The sequence below is a fragment of the Anolis sagrei genome, chromosome 13 (genome assembly GCF_037176765.1).
Source record: "Anolis sagrei isolate rAnoSag1 chromosome 13, rAnoSag1.mat, whole genome shotgun sequence".
Lineage (NCBI taxonomy): Eukaryota > Metazoa > Chordata > Lepidosauria > Squamata > Dactyloidae > Anolis > Anolis sagrei.
Window position 1 is genome coordinate 9,568,174 of NC_090033.1, and position 19,949 is coordinate 9,588,122.

The 19,949-nt window shown below is 38.9% G+C and overlaps 1 protein-coding gene across 1 annotated transcript in view; it reads left to right on the plus strand.

Moving 5' to 3' along the window:
* Positions 1-687: 687 nt before the first annotated feature.
* The window catches only part of RCC2 (regulator of chromosome condensation 2), a 28,738-nt gene continuing 9,476 nt past the window's right edge, over positions 688-19,949 (plus strand). Inside the window, exons 1-7 of the mRNA XM_060758777.2 lie at positions 688-1,369; positions 9,136-9,551; positions 11,783-11,876; positions 13,162-13,305; positions 15,683-15,814; positions 18,814-18,902; positions 19,809-19,923. Coding sequence (XP_060614760.2) covers positions 9,171-9,551; positions 11,783-11,876; positions 13,162-13,305; positions 15,683-15,814; positions 18,814-18,902; positions 19,809-19,923 — 955 coding nt within the window. The 5' untranslated portion in view covers positions 688-1,369; positions 9,136-9,170. The remainder of the gene's footprint in view (positions 1,370-9,135; positions 9,552-11,782; positions 11,877-13,161; positions 13,306-15,682; positions 15,815-18,813; positions 18,903-19,808; positions 19,924-19,949) is intronic.

A 19,949-nucleotide genomic window follows, 5' to 3' on the forward strand; every position in this document is an offset into this window, starting at 1 on the left:
AATGTGGCATGTCTCATTAAGAGCCACATCCACTGTTTTAGTGTGGTGAGATGTGTTCCACACTGGGCATGCATACTCAGCAGCAGAGTAGCACAGTGCAAGGGCAGATGTCTTCACTGTGTCTGGTTGTGATCCCCAGGTTGTGCCAGTCAGCTTTCGTATGATGTTGTTTCTAGCGCCCACTTTTTGTTTGATGTTCAGGCAGTGCTTCTTGTAGGTCAGAGCACGGTCCAAAGTGACTCCCAGGTATTTGGGTGCGCTGCAATGCTCCAGTGGGATTCCTTCATTGTAATTGTAATTGCTTATTGGTAATTTATGGATAATGTGTTAAGTCAATTGTTATATGTTGTATGGAACCACTGCTGTTTCTACTGTTTTTACTGTTTGTGAACCGCTGTGAGTCACCTTCGGGCTTGAGATACAGCGGTATATAAGCAAAGTCAATACATAAATAAGTAAATAAACTGCATGCTGCATATTGTTATTGTTGTTGTTCTGCAATAATCCCTTTGCCTTGGGCTTGCAGGGCTTGCCCTGGGACTCCTGCTTTGGCCATTTTGGGTCTTCCAAGCCTGGAGAGGGTGCTGTTCTTGGAGGAAGCCTCCTTTCCTTGTGGGCTCCTTTCTTCCTCCTTCTCTCCTTCCTCTTCCTTTGCTCTTGCTCTCTCCCCATGTGTTTCTGTTTTGTCCTGCAAGAGAGTGGCATATATTTAGATTGCAAGTGGGAGGGCCTTTCCCCCTTCCTCCTCCTCCTCCTCCTTGCACAGGAAGTGGTGCAAAACATGAAAAAAATTGGGTTTTTTTGGAATAAATACATAAAAATATCAAATAATAAACATTGCAAAATATTTTGCATTTGTTTGGCTTTGCAAAAACTCTAATTTGCAATTGCAATTGCAATTTACATTGGGTGGGGAAAGAAGAGTTGCTTTGCAAAAGTGTTTGCATTCTGTTCTATTTTGGAAGGTGGTTTATATTTTTTTTTCCCCCAAAAAGGGGGTTGCTCTTTCTTTTTTTTTCCTCTCCAAAGCGGATCCACGTGGTTTAATCCGAGACAGACAGAGGTCCCATTGTTCCAAACCTAAAAAAAAGAAGAAGAGAAAGAGGCAGACAAAAAAAGAAAGGAGGAGGAGGGAAAGAAGAAGAAGAAGGGAAAGCTGGAAAAGAAATCAAAGAAGGAGGGGAAAAAAATACAAAATAATATTTTGGAAAAAATAATAATAATAAGATGTGGACCCAATCTTATTAGGGGGAAATTTTACTAATTTTTGCAAAAGAGGAAGATTCCTTGGATTGCAAAGTGAGGCAAAGAAGATACAAAGAAGGAGCTGCAGCAATTGCAAACACAAAGAAGAAGACCTTTGGAAGAGGTAAGTCTTGAAACTCTTTCTGTAGATTGAGATAGCAAGAAAAGCTCTCTCTAGATGTAAATATATATATATATTTGCAAAGGTCTGGCATTGCAAAAAAAAAACAACTCAAAAGTGAGGCAACAAAAAGACAAGCACAAAGAAGCAGCCAAAGGGAGACAACAATGCAAACAAAGTGCATTTTATTTTTTGCAAAGATCTTGCATTGCAAAGAAGCATCCAAAGAGTTTGCAAATAAATATCTAGTGTCTGTCTCTCTCTCTCTCTCTCTCTCTCTCTCTCTCTCTCTATATTTGCAAAGTTCTTGCATTGCAAAGAAGCCTCCAAAGGGAGACAACAACAAGGCCAATGCAAACAATTTTTTTGCAAAGATCTTGCATTGCAAAGAAGCATCCAAAGAGTTTGCAAATAAATATCTAGTCTCTCTCTCTATATATATGTGTGTGTGTGTGTATGTATATATATATATTTGCAAAGAAGTTCTTGCATTGCAAAGAAGCCTCCAAAGGGAGACAACAAGGCCAATGCAAACAATTTTTTTGCAAAGATCTTGCATTGCAAAGAAGCATCCAAAGAGTTTGCAAATAAATATCTAGTCTCTCTCTATATATATATGTGTGTGTGTGTATGTATATATATTTGCAAAGAAGTTCTTGCATTGCAAAAAAGCCTCCAAAGGGAGACAACAAGGCCAATGCAATTTTTTGCAAAGATCTTGCATTGCAAAGAAGCATCCAAAGAGTTTGCAAATAAATATCTAGTCTCTCTCTCTCTCTCTATATATATATATTTGCAAAGAAGGTCTTGCATTGCAAGTAAACCTCCAAAGTTTGCAAAGAAACACCCAAACTATCTATATTAATTTTTGCAAGGAAAACTCTCTCTCTCTCTCTCTCTATATATATATATATATATATATTTGCAAAGAAGACCTTGCATTGCAAGTAAACCTCCAAAGTTTGCAAAGAAACATCCAGACGCTTCTCATATAGCAAAGATCTTGCATTGCAAGTAAACACCCAAAGTTGTATATATGTTTGTGTGTGTATATATAATTTTTGCAAGTAAACATCCAAAGTTTGTAAAGAAATACCCAAATGCTTATATATATATAATTTTTGCAAAGGTCTTCAATTGCAAGTAAACATCCAAAGTTTGTGTGTATGTGTGTGTATATATATGTATATAAATGTGTGTGTATGTAATTTTTGCAAAGATCTTCCATTGCAAACATCCAAAGTTTGTGTGTGTGTGTGTGTGTGTGTGTATATATGTGTGTGTATATATATGTGTGTGTGTGTATATGTATGTGTGTGTGTGTGTGTATGTGTGTGTGTGTGTATATATATATATATATAATTTTTGCAAAGATCTTCCATTGCAAACTTCCAAAGTTTGTGTGTGTGTATATATATATATGTGTGTGTGTGTGTGTATATATATATAATTTTGCAAAGGTCTTCAATTGCAAGTAAACATCCAAAGTTTGTGTATATATATATGTATATAAATATGTGTGTATGTAATTTTTGCAAAGATCTTCCATTGCAAACATCCAAAGTTTGTGTGTGTGTGTGTGTATATGTATGTATGTGTGTGTATATATATATATGTGTGTGTGTATATATATATAATTTTTGCAAAGATCTTTCATGGCAAGTAAACATCCAACGTTTGTGTGTATGTATGTATGTATGTGTATATGTGTGTGTGTGTGTGTGTGTGTGTGTATATATATAGTTTTTGCAAAGATCTTCCATTGCAAGTAAACATCCAAAGTTTGCAAAGAAACATCCAAACTATCTATCTATATTAATTTTTGCAAGGAAAACTCTCTCTTTCTCCATATGTGTGTGTATGTATATATATATATATATCCAAACACTTTCTACATTGGTGTCCATTTCTTTTTTTTTTAGAAAAGAAAGGATAGGAAAAGAGAGAAAGAAGGAAAAGCAGGTGTTAGGGATTAAGGGCAAGGAAATGGATTATGTTTGGAAGGGGGAAACTCTTTCTTTCTTTGCAAACAAGACCCAAAGAAAAAGAAAGTGGGAGGTCTAAGAATTGAATGCCTTTCTTTATTGCAAAGTTTAATTCCTCTTGATTGCAATATAAACAAACACATATATTAGTTCATTTTTTCCAATTTTTAGTTTGTGTTCAGTATTAATCCATGCAGTAAGGTTTGCATTGAAGCCTAGGCCAAATTTGGATGTTTTGCTTTTTGCAAAGTTAATATATATTACTTGCACCCAATTATATTATCTTTTTTTCCTTGCAATTCTATTATTATTGTGCATTAATAACCTCCAATTCAAAAAGCAAAGGTTTTGCATTGAAGCCTAGGCCAGGTTTTTGGGATGTTTTGCTTTTTGCAAAGATAATATATTCTATTCGCACCAAATTATATTATATTTTCCTTGCAATTCTGTTACTATTATTATGTTTATTATTATTATCATTTATAATAACCTCTGTTTCCAAAAGCAAAGATTTGGCATTGAAGCCTAGGCCAGGTTTGGGGTGTTTTGATTTTTGCCAAGGTAATATATATTACTTGCATTCAATTATCTTTTTTCCTTGAATTTCTATTATTATTATTATTATTGTGCATTAATAACCTCCAATTCAAAAAGCAAAGGTTTTGCATTGAAGCCTAAGCCAGGTTTGGGCTGTTTTGATTTTTGCAAAGGTAATATATATTATTTGCACCCAATTGTATTATCCTTCTTCCTTCCGATTCTATTATTATTATTATTGTGCATTAATAACCTCTGTTTCCAAAAGCAAAGATTTTGCATTGAAGCCTAGGCCAGGTTTGGGGTGTTTTGATTTTTCCAAAGTTAATATATATTATTTGCACCCAATTATATTATCTTTTTTCCTTCCATTTCTATTACTATTATTATATATTATTGTATATTATTATTATTATTACTTATTAATAACCTCTGTTTCCAAAAGCAAAAGTTTAGCATTGAACACTAGGCCAGGTTTGGGATGTTTTGCTTTTTGCAAAGATAATATATATTATTTGCACCAAATTATATTATCTTTTTTCCTTGAAATTCTATTACTATTATTATTATTATTATTATTGTGCATTAATAACCTGTTTCCAAAAGCAAAGGTTTTGTATTGAAGCTTAGGCCAGGTTTTTGGGATATATATATATATATATATTGCAAACATAATATATATTATTTGCACCAAATTATATTATCTTTTCTCCTTGCAAGTCTATTACTATTATTTATTATTGTATATTATTATTATTGCTTATTAATAACCTCTGTTTCCAAAAGCAAAGGTTTAACATTGACACCTAGGGCAGGTTTTGGGGTGTTTTGCTTTTTTTGCAAGGATTATATTTTCACCAAATTGCATTATTTTTCTCGCAATTCTATTATATTATTATTGCATTATTTTTTATTATTTATGAATAACTTCTGTTTCCAAAAGCAAAGGTTTGCATTGAAGCCTAGGGATTTATTTATTTTTTGCAAACATAATATATATTATGTGCACCAAATTATATTATCTTTTCTCCTTGCAATTCTATTATTATTATTATTATTATTATTATTATTATTAACCTCTGTTTCCAAAAGCAGAGGTTTGCATTGAAGCCTAGGCCAGGTTTTTGGGATATATATATATTTTGCAAACATAATATATATTATTTGCACCAAATTATATTATCTTTTTTCCTTGCAAGTCTATTATTATTATTATTATTATTATTATTATTATTATTATTTATAATAACCTCTGTTTGCAAAAGCAGAGGTGCTAGGCCAGGTTTGGAATGTTTTGCTATTTTTTTGCAAAAATAATCTATTTTATTTTCACTTGCAATTTGCTTATTTTTATATAACGTATAATACTTGATACTCTATCCTTACTTAATACTTTTGCATTTTGATCCTTTGTTTTCCCCTTGCAATGCTCTTTATGATGGCTTTGAATGATTGCAAACCAAGTCTTTGCACCCTTCTGTTTTTGCTTTTCTTTGTTTGCTTTCTCTTGCATTGGGAAGGCAGCAAAGAAAGGCTTCCATCTGATGGATGGGTTTCCCTGTTTTCAGGACCAAAGTTGCAGAAAATGGGTTAAGTCTTCCAAATTATCTTTTCTACTGTGGTTTGCATTGGGAAAAGTTTGGAGAAAAGGGAACTCAATGGGGGAAAATGTGTTTTTTTCATATATATATATATATATATATATATATATTGCTCAGTTCTGTATATTGCATAAAGTCTCCAGTTTGCACAGAACTAATTATGGGGGTGTTATAATTTTTAAATAATTTTATAAATATATTTATTATTATTATTATATAATTATTTTGTAATTATATTTTATTCTCATATTATTTATACTCTTATATTTATATTATTTTATTTTTTAATATTTTATCATTATATTTATACTTATAATTATTTTTATAATCTTATTTATACTTATTTATATTATATAATTATTTTTGTAATTATATTTTATTCTCATATTATTTATACTTATATTTATATTATTTTATTTTCGAATTTAAATATTTTTATTATTAAATTTATACTTATAATGTAATTATTTTTATAATCATATTTATACTTATTTATATGATATAATTATTTTTGTAATTATATTTTATTCTCATATTATTTATACTCTTATATTTATATTATTTTATTTTTTAATATTTTATAATCATATTTATACTTATTTATATTATATAATTATTTTTGTGAATATATTTTATTCTCATATTATTTATACTCATATTTACATTATTTTATTTTAAATATTTTTATTATTGTATTTATACTTATAATTATTTTTATAATCATATTTATACTTATTTATATTATATAATTATTTTTGTAATAATATTTTATTCTCATGTTATTTATATTCTTATATTTATATTATTTTATTTTAAAATATTTTTATAATTATATTTATACTTACAATTATTTTTGTAATTACATTTATACCTATATTTATATTATAAATAGCAATAATAATAATAATAGCAGTAATCTCCGCACAGAACTAATTTTGGGGATGTTTTAATTTCTAAATAATTTTATAAATATATTTATACTGTATTATTATTATTATTATTGTAATTCTGTTTTATTCCCATATTATTTATACTCCTATATTTATATTATTTTATTTTTAAATATTTTTATAATTATGTTTATACTTATAACATAATTATTTTTGTAATCATATTTATACTTATTTATATTATATAATTATTTTGTAATTACATTTATATTTATATAATATATTTATATTATTAATAACAAGAATAATAATAGCAGTAATCTCTTTTTGAGGGAGAAATAATAATATTTTTTGAGGACAATATAAAATAATAATAGCAATAATAATAATTTCTTTTTGAGGGAGAAATAAAAATAGCAATAATAATCTTTGAGAAGTAATAATAACAATAATAATAGCAATAATAATTTCTTTTTGAGGGAGAAATAATAATAATAGCAATAATAATAATCTCTTTGTGGGAAGAATAAAAATAATAGCAATAATAATTTCTTTTTGAGGGAGAAATAATAATAATAGCAATAATAATATATTTTGTGGGAAGAATAAAAATAATACCAATAATAATTTCGTTTTGGAGAATAATAACAACAATAATGATCTCTTTTGAGGGAGAAATAATAATATCAATAATAATATCTTTAATATAATAATAATACTTTCTCATCCCATGTCTCCCAATATAATCAATATGATAATAGCAAATATAATCATCATCATCTCACACCATGTCTCCCCTTTTTAATCTGAATTTTTATAATAATAATAATAATAATAATAATAATAATAATAATAATAATAATATAGTAATAATAATATGGGATAATTTGAGGCCACCAAATTCTCTATTTCATCTTGGAAGATTTATTTCTCTCAAATTTTGGGAGGATTTTATACAGGACGAAGGTGCGTCTGGTTCCCTCCTCAGCGTTTATAATTTAATATATATTTTAATTCTCGAGTCTTTACCCTCCAGGGCGACGTGTATTAATATGCATATTGCGGGAGATGTTTCAGTCTCTTATTACTATTATTATTACTATTTGAGTCTTCTTATCCAACATAGAAGGAGCGCAATACCTTTTGAGCAGAAACGGGCAACAGCAACGGCATTGTCTGTAGCCTCCAACAATTCTTCCTCTGTACGTGAGGCAGGGCGTAGTGGACAAGCACACAGAGGCGGAGTTGTCTGTTCTGCTCCACAGTCACACAAGGTGTGGGATTCTTTTTGGTTGTGCCTTTTGCCGGGTTGTCTTTTGACGTGACCGCTCCGCTTCTGAGTCTGCTCAGGGGACTTCCACATTGCCCATTCTTGAGGGACGAAGACCTTCTCTGGTGGGGGGCCATCCAGTTGGGGTTTCCTGTAGGGAGGCTCTTGCTTTTGCTGGGGGGACGTTACGAGGAGTGGTGGTTCTCCTGAAGCGTTCCCTTGATTTACGTCTACTGGGAAGGAGCTGATCGCGATGCGGTGCGTGGCTTTCACAGTTTCACGGGCAACAGCAACGGCATTGTCTGTAGCCTCCAACAATTCTTCCTCTGTACGTGAGGCAGGGCGTAGTGGACAAGCACACAGAGGCGGAGTTGTCTGTTCTGCTCCACAGTCACACAAGGTGTGGGATTCTTTTTGGTTGTGCCTTTTGCCGGGTTGTCTTTTGACGTGACCGCTCCGCTTCTGAGTCTGCTCAGGGGACTTCCACATTGCCCATTCTTGGGGGGCGAAGACCCTCTCCGGTGGGGGGCCATCCAGTTGGGGTTTCCTGTAGGGAGGCTCTTGCTTTTGCTGGGGGGACGTTACGAGGAGTGGTGGTTCTCCTGAAGCGTTCCCTTGATTTAGTTCTACTGGGAAGGGGCTGATCGCGATGTGGTGCGTGGCTTTCACAGTTTCACGGGCAACAGCAACAGCATTGTCTGTAGCCTCCAACAATTCTTCCTCTGTACGTGAGGCAGGGCGTAGTGGACAAGCACACAGAGGCGGAGTTGTCTGTTCTGCTCCACAGTCACACAAGGTGGGGGATTCTTTTTGGTTGTGCCTTTTGCCGGGTTGTCTTTTGACGTGACCGCTCTGCTTCTGAGTCTGCTCGGGGGACTTCCACGTTGACCATTCTTGAGGGACGAAGACCCTCTCCGGTGGGGGGCCATCCAGTTGGGGTTTCCTGGAGGGAGACTCTTGCTTTTGCTGGGGGGACGTTACGAGGAGTGGTGGTTCTCCTGAAGCGTTCCCTAGATTTACGTCTACTGGGAAGGGGCTGATCGCGATGCGGTGCGTGGCTTTCACAGTTTCACGGGCAACAGCGACGGCATTGTCTGTAGCCTCCAACAATTCTTCCTCTGTACGTGAGGCAGGGCGTAGTGGACAAGCACACAGAGGCGGAGTTGTCTGTTCTGCTCCACAGTCACACAAGGTGTAGGATTCTTTTTCGTTGTGCCTTTTGCTGGGTTGTCTTTTGACGTGACCGCTCCGCTTCTGAGTCTGCTCGGGGGACTTCCACGTTGCCCATTTTGGGGGAGGAAGACCCTCTCTGCTGGGGGGCCATCCAGTTGGGGTTTCCTCGAGGGAGGCTCTTGCTTTTGCTGGGGGGACGTTACGAGGAGTGGTGGTTCTCCTGAAGCGTTCCCTTGATTTACGTCTACTGTGAAGGATCTGATCGCGATGCGGTGCGTGGCTTTCACAGTGTTCAACCTTATTTCCCTCACAGTTCGCCGCAACTTCCCCTCGCGAGGGTCGTGAAGGATGCCCCGGCGGAAGACGACGTCGGTGGAGGCGGCCTCCACGGCTTGGGACAGGGCCAGTTCGGGGAACGGGACAGGGGCCGCCCGCCGGCGCCCCGCTTCGGCTCGAGGCGGGGCTCCCCCGGCCAGGAAGAAGGCCGCCCGAGATCTCGGCGGCGGAGGCAGCAGCAGTAGCAGCAACAACGGCGGAGAAGGGAGCAGCAGTGGAGACGAACGGGACGGCCTGGCCGCGACCCCCGTGACGGCCGGAGGGGCCAAGAAGGCCGGCCGGGGAGGGGCCGCGGGGCGAGGGGCCGGAGCGGACTCCCACCAGAACCAGCAGCAGCCCCACCACCCGGCGGCCGTGGTGGTCAACGAGCCCGAGCACAGCAAGGAGCGCATTGTACGGGAGGAGGCGGGGAAGGGGGAAAGGTTTGGGCAGGCGGAGACGTTAGGAGCCCGTATTTGTGTCCCTAACGCACCTCAGTCGAGATCAATGAACGTCCTAACACTGTGTAACAATGTTTGAAAAATGTTCTGTCCCCGGTTTGAAAATGTTGTTTCCTGTGTAATTGTGCTGTTCTTACTTTGAAAGTTGTCGTTCAACTCCAGAAACATTGCTTTTGTGGCTGCCGCAAACTAGGTTTCCATCCATCCATGTGTGGTGTGTGCCATGTGTTACCTCCTCTTCTCCCTCCCTTCATTCCTTCCTTCTTTCTTTCCATGTGTTGTGTGTGCCATGTGTTACCTCCTCTTTCTCTCCTTCCTTCCTTCTGTGTGTTGTGTATGTCATGTGTTACCCCCTGCCTTCCTTCCTTCCATGTATATTTGGTGTTACGTGTTCCCTCCTCCTCCTTTCCTTCCTTCCTTCCTTCCTTCCTTCCTTCCTTTTGTGTGTTTTGTGTACCATGTCTTTCCTCCTCCTCTCCTCCCTTCCTTCTGTGTGTTTTGCGTGCTATGTGTTCCTTCCTTCCTTCTGTGTGTCATGTGTGCCATGCGTTGTCTCCTCCTCCTCTCCTTCCTTCCTCATGTTGAGTTTGCCATGTGTTACCTCCTCCCCCTCTCCTCTCATTCCTTCCTTCCTTGTGTTGTGTGTTACACATGTTACCTCTTTTTCCCTTCCTTCCTTCCTGCCTTCCTGCCTTCCTTCCTTCTGTGTGTTGTGCGTGCCATGTGTTCCTTCCTTCCTTCCATCCACTTGTTACCTCCTCTCCCTCTTCTTCTTTCCTTCTTTCTTTCTTTCCTTCCTTCTTTCCTTCCTTCCTTCCTTCCTTCCTTCCTTCCTTCCTTCCTTCCTTCCTTCCTTGTATTGTGTGTGACACATGTTACCTCCTTTTCCCTTCCTTCCTTCCTTCCTGCCTTCCTTCCTGCCTTCCTTCCTTCTGTGTGTTGTGCATGCCATGTGTTCCTTCCTTACTTCCATCCACCTGTTACCTCCTCTCCCTCTCCTTCTTTCCTTCCTTCCTTCTTTCCTTCCTTCTTTCCTTCCTTCTTTCCTTCCTTCTTTCCTTCCTTCCTTCCTTCCTTCCTTCCTTCCTTGTATTGTGTGTGACACATGTTACCTCCTTTTCCCTTCCTTCCTTCCTTCCTTCCTTCCTGCCTTCCTTCCTGCCTTCCTTCCTGCCTTCCTTCCTTCCTTCTGTGTGTTGTGCGTGCCATGTGTTCCTTCCTTCCTTCCTTCCATCCACCTGTTACCTCCTCTCCCTCTCCTTCTTTCCTTCCTTCTTTCCTTCCTTCTTTCCTTCCTTCCTTCCTTCCTTCCTTCCTTGTGTTGTGTGTGACACATGTTACCTCCTTTTCCTCTCCTTCCTTCCTTCTCTGTGTTGTGTGCCATGTGTTACCTCCTTCCTTCGCCCCAACCCTTCATTCCTTCCGTCCATCTTTCCTTCTGTGTGTTCCTATATGTTCCTTCCTTCCTTCTTTCTTTCTGTGTGTTGTGTGTGCCATGTGTTACCACCTTCCTTCCTCCCTTCTGTGTGTTTTGAGTGCCATGTTTTCCTTCCTTCCTTCCTTCCTTCCTTCCTTCCTTCCTTCCTTCCTTCCTTCCATGTGTCATGTGTGCCATGTGTTACCTCCTCCCCCTCTCCTTCCTCCCTTCCTCCCTCCCTCCGTTCCTTGTGTTGTGTGTGACACATGTTACCTCCTTTTCCTCTCCTTCCTTCCTTCCTTGCTTCCTTCCTTCCTTCCTTCCTTCCTTCCTTTTGTGTGTTTTGTGTACCATGTCTTTCCTCCTCTTCTCCTTCCTTCCTTCCTTCCTGTGTGTTTTGTGTACCATGTCTTTCCTCCTCCTCTCCTTCCTTCCTTCCTTCCTTCCTTGTGTTGTGTGTGACACATTTTACCTCCTTTTCCTCTCCCTCCCTTCCTTCCTTCCTTCCTTCCTTCCTTCCTTCCTTCCTTCTTTGTGTTGTGCATGCCATGTGTTACATCCTTCCTTTGCCCCTACACTTCCTTCATTCTTTCCTCCCGTGTGTTTTGTGTGCCTTTTGTGTGTTCTACCTTCTGTTGTGTGGTTCCCAGGCTCTGTGGCCAATGTGTTCTAGCAGCATTTTCTCCTGTTCCACACAACACCCCAGCGATTCCGGCCACAAAAGCTTTCGATAACATCTATATATATTGCTTTGCGTTGCATTGTAGAAGCTGGAAGGCTCCAAATTCAAGGGGCAGCTGTTGATATTCGGCGCGACCAACTGGGACTTGATCGGACGCAAAGAAGTGCCTAAGCAGCAAGGTGGGTACGCCGCCAATCGTCTCAAACCAACGAGAAGGACCTTCCCTTGCATACATCTTGTGGGGTTCCTCAGGGCTCAATATTGTCTCCCATGTTGTTTAACATCTACATGAAGCCGCTGGGGGAGATCATCCGGAGTTTCGGGGTGTCATCTGTACGCGGATGATGTCCAACTCTGTCACTCCTTTCCACCCTCTGCTAAGGAGGCTGTCCAGGTCCTGAACTGGTGCCTGGCCGCTGTGACGGTCTGGATGAGGGCGAACAAATTGAAATTGAATCCAGACAAGACAGAGGTCCTCCTGGTCAGTCGCAAGGCCGAACAGGGCATAGGGTTACAGCCTATGTTGGATGGGGCCGCACTCCCCCTGAAGATGCAGGTTCGCAGCTTAGGTGTGATCCTGGACTCATCGCTGAGCTTGGAACCCCAAGTTTCGGCGGTGACCAGGGGAGCATTTGCACAGCTAAAGCTTGTGCGCCAGCTGCGCCTGTACCTTGGGAAGTCTGACTTGGCCACGGTAGTCCACGCTCTGGTTACATCCCGTTTAGACTACTGCAACGCTCTCTACGTGGGGTTGCCTTTGAAGACAGCTCGGAAGCTCCAACTAGTCCAACGCTCGGCAGCCATGATTTTAACAGGAGCGGAGCGCAGGGAGCATACAACCCCCCTGTTGCGCCAACTCCACTGGCTACCGATCTGCTACCGGGCTGAATTCAAAGTGCTGGCGTTGGCCTTTAAAGCCCTAAACGGTTTGGGCCCAAGCTACCTATCCGACCGCATCTCTGCCTATGAACCCACCAGGACTTTGAGATCTTCCAGGGAGACCCTGCTCTCGATCCCGCCTGCTTCTCAAGCTCGGCTGGCGGGGACGAGAGATAGGGCCTTCTCGGTGGTGGCTCCTTGGCTGTGGAACGCCCTTCCTACGGACATTAGACTAGCACCATCTCTAATGGTATTCCGCAAAAAAGTGAAGACCTGTTTGAGCAGGTGTTCCAATAATTAGTGCAATGATTGGTTAATGAACACTGGAATGGAACAATGGATGACGAATCTGGAACATGTTTTTGATGACGAGACGACAGTGAATGGGTATTGTAGTAACAGTTTATTAATTGTGTAATGTGTTAGGTTGTTACTGTTTCTATACCGTAGCACTGAATTTTTGCTGTTCGTATTTGTTGTGAACCGCTGTGAGTCGCCTTCGGGCTGAGAACAGCGGTATATAAGTCAGGTAAATAAAATAAATAATAAATAAATAAACGGGATCTTTTCTCCTTCTCCCCGCAGCCGCCTACCGCAACCTGGGCCAGAACCTGTGGGGCCCCCACCGGTACGGCTGCCTTTCCGGGATCAAGGTCCGGACGGTGGTGTCGGGCCCTTGTTCTGCTCACAGCCTCCTCATCACCACCGAAGGCAAGCTCTGGAGCTGGGGTGAGTCGTCTGGAACTATATTCGTTGGGTGGAATCGCTCTCCGTTTCGGTTTGTTTCGTTCGTATCCTCCGAAAACGGGGGTCTTTCCGAATGGACCGTTTTGTTCTTTCATCCGAATGAGTTTAAAGGTTAACATTGTTATATTAGATACGCTATTATGCAAATATAAAAGCCTAGTGGCTTGCTGACCAAAAAGTTGGCGGTTCGTATCCGGGGAGCAGGGGGAGCTCCCGTTGTTAGGTCCAGCTTCTGCCGACCTAGCAGTTCAAAAACATGCGAATTTGAGTAGATCTGTAGGTACAGCTTCTGCAGGAAGGCCACGTGAACTTGGAGGCATTTAAGGATAACGCCAGAAAGAATTGGCTGCATTAGCAATAGATGCTGAAAAAGTGTCTGATAATTTGAATTGGGACTTTTTAAAGATGTTGATACAAGAATTAGATATGGGCTCCAAATTTAATATTGCAATAAATGCGATTTATAACTCTCAAAAAGCTCTTCAGCTTAGAAATGGAGATGAGCACCAACCCCCAGAGTCGGACACGACTAGACTAATAATAATAATAATAATAATAATAATAATAATAATAAATTAGAGCCCCCGGTGGCACAGTAGGTTAAATCCCTGTGCCGGCAGGACTGAAGACCGACAGGTCGCAGGTTTGAATCCAGGGAGAGCGCAGATGAGCTCTCTCTGTCAGCTCCAGCTCACGCGGGGACATGAGAGAAGCCTCCCACAAGGATGATAAAACATCAAAACATCCGGGCGTCCCCTGGGCAACGTCCTTGCAGACGGCCAACTCTCACAACAGAAGCGACTTGCAGTTTCTCAAGTCACTCCTGACACGACAAAAATAATAAAAATAGTAATAATAAACTTTATTTATACCCCATTCCATCTCCCACAGGGGGACTCGGTGCGGCTTACATGAGGCCACGCCCATCAGTACAATACACGCAATATAACACAAAAGCATAACACAAAATAGAAAACCAATATAATAAACAACACAACAATATCTATATAAATAAAAATGTAATGTTAGTTTGTGCTACCATCAGAACTCAAAAACCACTGGGGGAATTGACACCAAATTTGGACACAAGACACCTAACAGTCCAATTTATGTCCTCCACTAAAAAAAAATTGATTTTGTCATTTGGGAATTGTCGCTGCTGGGATTGATAGTTTACCTACAATCAAAGAGCATTCTGAACTCCACCAATGATGGAATCGGGCCAAACTTAGCACACAGGGCTCCCATGACCAACAGAAAAAACTGGAAAGGTTTGGTGGACATTGACCTTGAGTTTGGGAATTGTAGTTCACCCACATCCAGAGAGCACTGTGGACTCAAACAATGATGGATCTGGACTAAACTTGGCACGAATACTCAATATGCCCAAATGCAAACACTGGTGGAGTTTAAGGGAAATAGACCTTGACATTTGGGAGTTGTAGTTGCTGGGATTTATAGTTCACCTACAATCAAAGAGCATTCTGAACTCCACCAATGATGGAATTCAACCAAACATGGCATACAGGACTTCCATGACCAACAGAACACACTGGAAGGGTTTGGTGGGCATTGACCTTGAGTTTTGGAGATTTAGTTCACCTACATCCAGAGAGCGCTGTGGACTCAAACAATGATGGATCTGGACCAAACTTGACACAAATATTCCATATGCCCAAATATGAACACAGATGGAGTTTGGAGGAAATAGACCTTGACATTTGGGGTTTGTAGTTACTGAGATTTATAGTTCACTACAATTAAAGAGCATTCTGAAACCCACAAACGACAGAAATGGGGCAAACTTCCCACACAGAACCCCCATGACCAACAGAAAATACTTAAGGCCATCCACTCCAACTCTCTTCACCGGGGCAAGAAAACATCAGAGCCCTCCTGACAGAGAACCATCCAGTCATAAATATAGATAGATATGATTCTCTCTCACACAGAGAGAGATATAGTATCATAGGTTTGAAAGAGACCCTTAAAGAAGGACTATGATATGTTGCATATTCCAGAGAAGGCAAACCAGACACTCTCCACATCAACACTGACAAAGAAACAACAAGAAATACTGTTTACTCACAAGCAGAAAGGAATTACATAGATTAGAAACCAACACTTTCTCATTACTTCATTTTCCAGATCACCAGACTGGGCCACAGCAACGCCTGGCAGGGGACAGCTAGTAAAATATAAACCTTTACTTGTTATGCAAAATGTGAATATGCTCAATTATTTTATGTTTACATGTTATGTACTTTCCTGATTTAGATGTTGTTTCTCTTTTTTATGGTTAATTGTATATTCTAATAAATAAAAAAATACAATAATATATATTTCTGTGGCTTCCTAGGGCGCAATGACAAAGGCCAGCTTGGCCACGGAGACACCAAGCGAGTAGATGCCCCAAAACCCGTCGACGTCCTGAGTAGCGAAACCATCGTTTTGGCCGCTTGCGGGCGAAACCACACACTGACCCTGACAGGTAGAGCTATGAGTGGCTTGCATTTTGTTACACTTGAGACCTGAAACACCTTTTCACCACAAACCACACTCTGTCTAGTTAATCCAGTAAGTAAAAGTTTATTTAAAGAATATATAAAACATAAACAAATGCAAAAAAAGAGAATCAAAGTTCGACAGGTTATTTCCAAGGTAGTTGAGACTCCGAAATCCTTTCAAACACAGTCAGTCCACAAAATAAACAAGATAACATGAATCCAAAACAGGAAACCTATGCCACACATGAACTAGAAGCAACAACGACTTTAGAAACTTGAATGCATGAATTCCAAGAACATAGGACCAAAAACCGAGAGCTGTTCACCTGAATGCAACGTCGCTCTCACAAAGAAGCTACTTTTTAAAAAAAAATAATTTTTATTGATGATTACACGAAAGAATATAAAATAATATAACAGAAATAAAGTGAAGAATGAAGTATAAGATACACCCAAAAATCAATCACCAATTCACTACTACCCAACACGTCACACAGACAAATAGGAAAAAAAGAAAAAAATTGAAAAATTAAAACACAATCACCAATTCACTACTACCCAACACATCACACAAACAAATAGGGGGGAAATGGAAAAAAAGTAAAATTAAAACACAATCACCAATTCACTACTACCAAACACATCACACAGACAAATAGGGAAAAAGAAGAAAAAGGAAAAAAAGGAAAAATTAAAACAAAGTTCGACTTCCGTTCTTTTTTTGTCTTTTCATAATTTTTATTATCTTTCCCTATTCCTCTCAATGAACAAAGCGTTATGAGAGGAAAAAGAAAATTTCTAATATCAAAAAAAAAAAAAAATCCTCCAGCATTTCATTGGTCTTATCAATTTCAATAATCCTTCTTCGTATATTCTTCTAGAACTTTCCAATCTGTCATTTTCATGCCTTACCCATTATTTTGCCTTAGCCAAAATGACAGTTTGTCCATGTCCTCAATGTCCACTATTTTCTCTAACCAATCATGTCCTGTTTCCAAAATTTCGTAAAAACGATTCTAGCTGCTGTCACAAAGAAAAGAAATAGTTTTTCAAAATTAGTCTCTCTAAATATTAGGCTTGGGCGGTTTCGTTCGTTAATTTTGTAATTCGTTATTAATTCGTATTTAAATTAGGTTACGATCCAATATTGAGCCATGCAGGAATAGTGCAAGGAGTAAATTAGATTCGAAACAATTTTTTCTAACTTATAACAGGAGGAATAAGAGTAATGAGGACTTTCTAGAAAAATGGAAGTTGGCCATGGCATATCTGAATAGAGAGTCAGTAATATAGAGGAGCTCCATTAGGAATTTAGGTCTACCATGAATAAGGATAGATAAATAGGCTTAAAGGCTTCATAGTGTTTCGGTGCGGGAAGTCATGGTGAAGGGTGCACGGGTGTTTAGTTTGTTTAGGATAGGGGTTTTGGGTTGAGTGTAAGGTCTGGGGTTTGTGTGTAAAATGCCATGTGCTGATTTCCTGAATGTTATGAAAAAATTTAATACTAAGCTCTGACTGAAAGCACTGGAAAACAGCTAGAAATAGCAAGTTTATGTGTATTAAGATATGTAAATGATAATAATTTGTACTTAATGTCAAAATTAACTGTTTGATTGAATAAGGTAGAGAGGCATGTACACGTCAAAAATTTTGGTACCTGATTATATCTGATTTGCCATGGGTTGCTTTTTTGTTATGTACCATAATCAAAATAAACAGTTTTAACAATTTAAAAAAATGGAAACAATTTTTTCAATTTATTTTGTAATTATTTCGTAATTATTTCGTAATTATTTTTGCATGTCTGGTGTTGTTTGTTTTATCACACCAACAGTCAACAACAGAGGGAGAGGGAAGCTTCAGAAGTTCCCCCTGTCCCATTTGGAGGTTTTTTTTAGCATATTGCGCAATCTCGTCCGCCATTAACGAATCGATTCATAAGTTTACGAAATTTCTTATATTTTGAAATTTTTAAAAGGAAAATTTCGGAATTATTAAAAAAAAACGAAACGCAAGGGCCCCCTAAAAACAAAACGAGTTTAGAACCAAATTTTTCCGTGGTTACCCAAGCCTACTAAATATTAGGCCTGGGTAACAACGGAAAAATTTGTTTCTAAAATCGATTCGTTTTTTGGGGTTTTTTGCGTTTCGATATTTAAAAGAATTCCGAAATTTTCCTTAAAAAAAGTTCGATATTTACGAAATTTCGTGAATGGCAAAAAAAATTACGAAACAATAACGAATCGATTCGTTAATAGCGGCCGCGATTGCGCAATACGCTAAAAAAAACTTCTGAAGCTTCCCTCTCCCTCTGTTGTTGACTGTTGGTGTGATGTTATAATTTTTTTTCACTAATTAAACAAAAAACAACTATAAAACTTGCCCCAGACATGCGGAAATAATAACGAAACGACCTCAAACCAATAACGAAACGAATACATAACGAAATACGAAGCATTTACGAAACGAATTGAAAAATTCATTTCGTTTTTAAGTTGCTCCAGAATGGTTCATTATCGCTTTGTTAACAAAAAAAATAACGAATTTTTAGCGAATTACAAATTAACGAAACGAAACCGCCCAGCCCTACTAAATATCTCTGAATTGAACATACCCAATAAATAAAATTCTGGTTGCATGGGGAATTCAATGTTCAGATTTTTTTTTTGCATTCTGCATGTATCATTTTCCAAAGAAACCACTTTGAAAGGCCTCACTCCCTCCCATAACATCATTTCTCGCACACCTGCTTCTCTCCTTATCTCTAAGCCTCTGGGAAAAGCGAGTCTATGTTTCATGCTCTGTCTCCGCAGTTCCAAGCGCCTTGACCTAGACAAACATTCACCTCCCACCTTTCTGTTAGCCAACACTTCTGGCAGGTTCTCATGAGAACTGGTATCGCTTTCTCCAGTCTTGTGGGAACTATCAAAACAACTCTCTCTAGTCCAGGAGGTTTATTTTTCCTGCCATCTTTCGATTCCAGAGAATGGATCTGTGTTTGCCTTCGGAGAAAACAAGATGGGACAGCTGGGCCTCGGCAACCAAACCGACGCGGTCCCCAGCCCCACACAGGTAAGGCATGCAAGTCGTTGCCGTTTTGCATTTGCTTGTGTTTAAGAAGAGACTCACAGGTCTCTAAATTAGTCTGCTTGGCTATTGGAGAGACAAGGATATCTGTCTCCCTTTTAAAATAATTTCCCTTTTATCTTTCCAATTCTTTGCAGCTGTCAGTCTCACATACTGTAATCTATATATATAAAAATGCTCTGTGCGTCATGAGTACCTTAAAAACAAAAGAACCAATGAACAAAATCACACCAAATTTGGCAACAAAACATCTCACAACGCAAGGAGTGACCAGCACTCAAAAAATTATGATTTTGTCATTTGGGAGTTGTAGCTGCTGGAATTTATAGTTCACCTACAATCAAAGAGCATTCTGAACTCTTATCAGCGATGGAATTGAACCAAACTTGGCACAAACTTGGAAGGGTTTGGTGGACATTGACCTTGAGTTTGGGAGTTGTAGTTCACCTACATCCAGAGAGCACTGTGGACTCAAACAATGATGGATCTAGACCAAACTCTACACGAATACTCAATATGCCCAAATGTGAACACTGCTGGAGTTTGGGGAAAATAGAATCTTGACATTTGGGAGTTGTAGTTGCTGGGATTTATAGTCCGCCTACAATCAAAGAGCATTCTGAACCCCACCAACGATAGAATTGGACCAAACCTCCCACACAGAACCCCCATGTGGGCCACAGCAATGCATGGCAGGGGATGGCTAGTAATTTAATAATAATAATAATAATAATAATAATAATAATAATAATGAATATAATACTGCTAATTGGATAGATAGACATCAATTGCAAAGATGCATGTTTTGTTTTGTTTTTTAAATGGTTGGGTAGTGTGTTCTTTTCTTTTCATTCCATGGAGAGAGAAAAATAATATTTCTGTATTTCTTAGATCATGTACAACGGTCAGCCAATCACCAAGGTGGCCTGCGGGGCCGAATTCAGCATGGTCATGGATTGCAAGGGAAACCTCTATTCGTTCGGATGTCCTGAGTATGGCCAGTTAGGTAGGCTGTATTAGGATTATGATTTT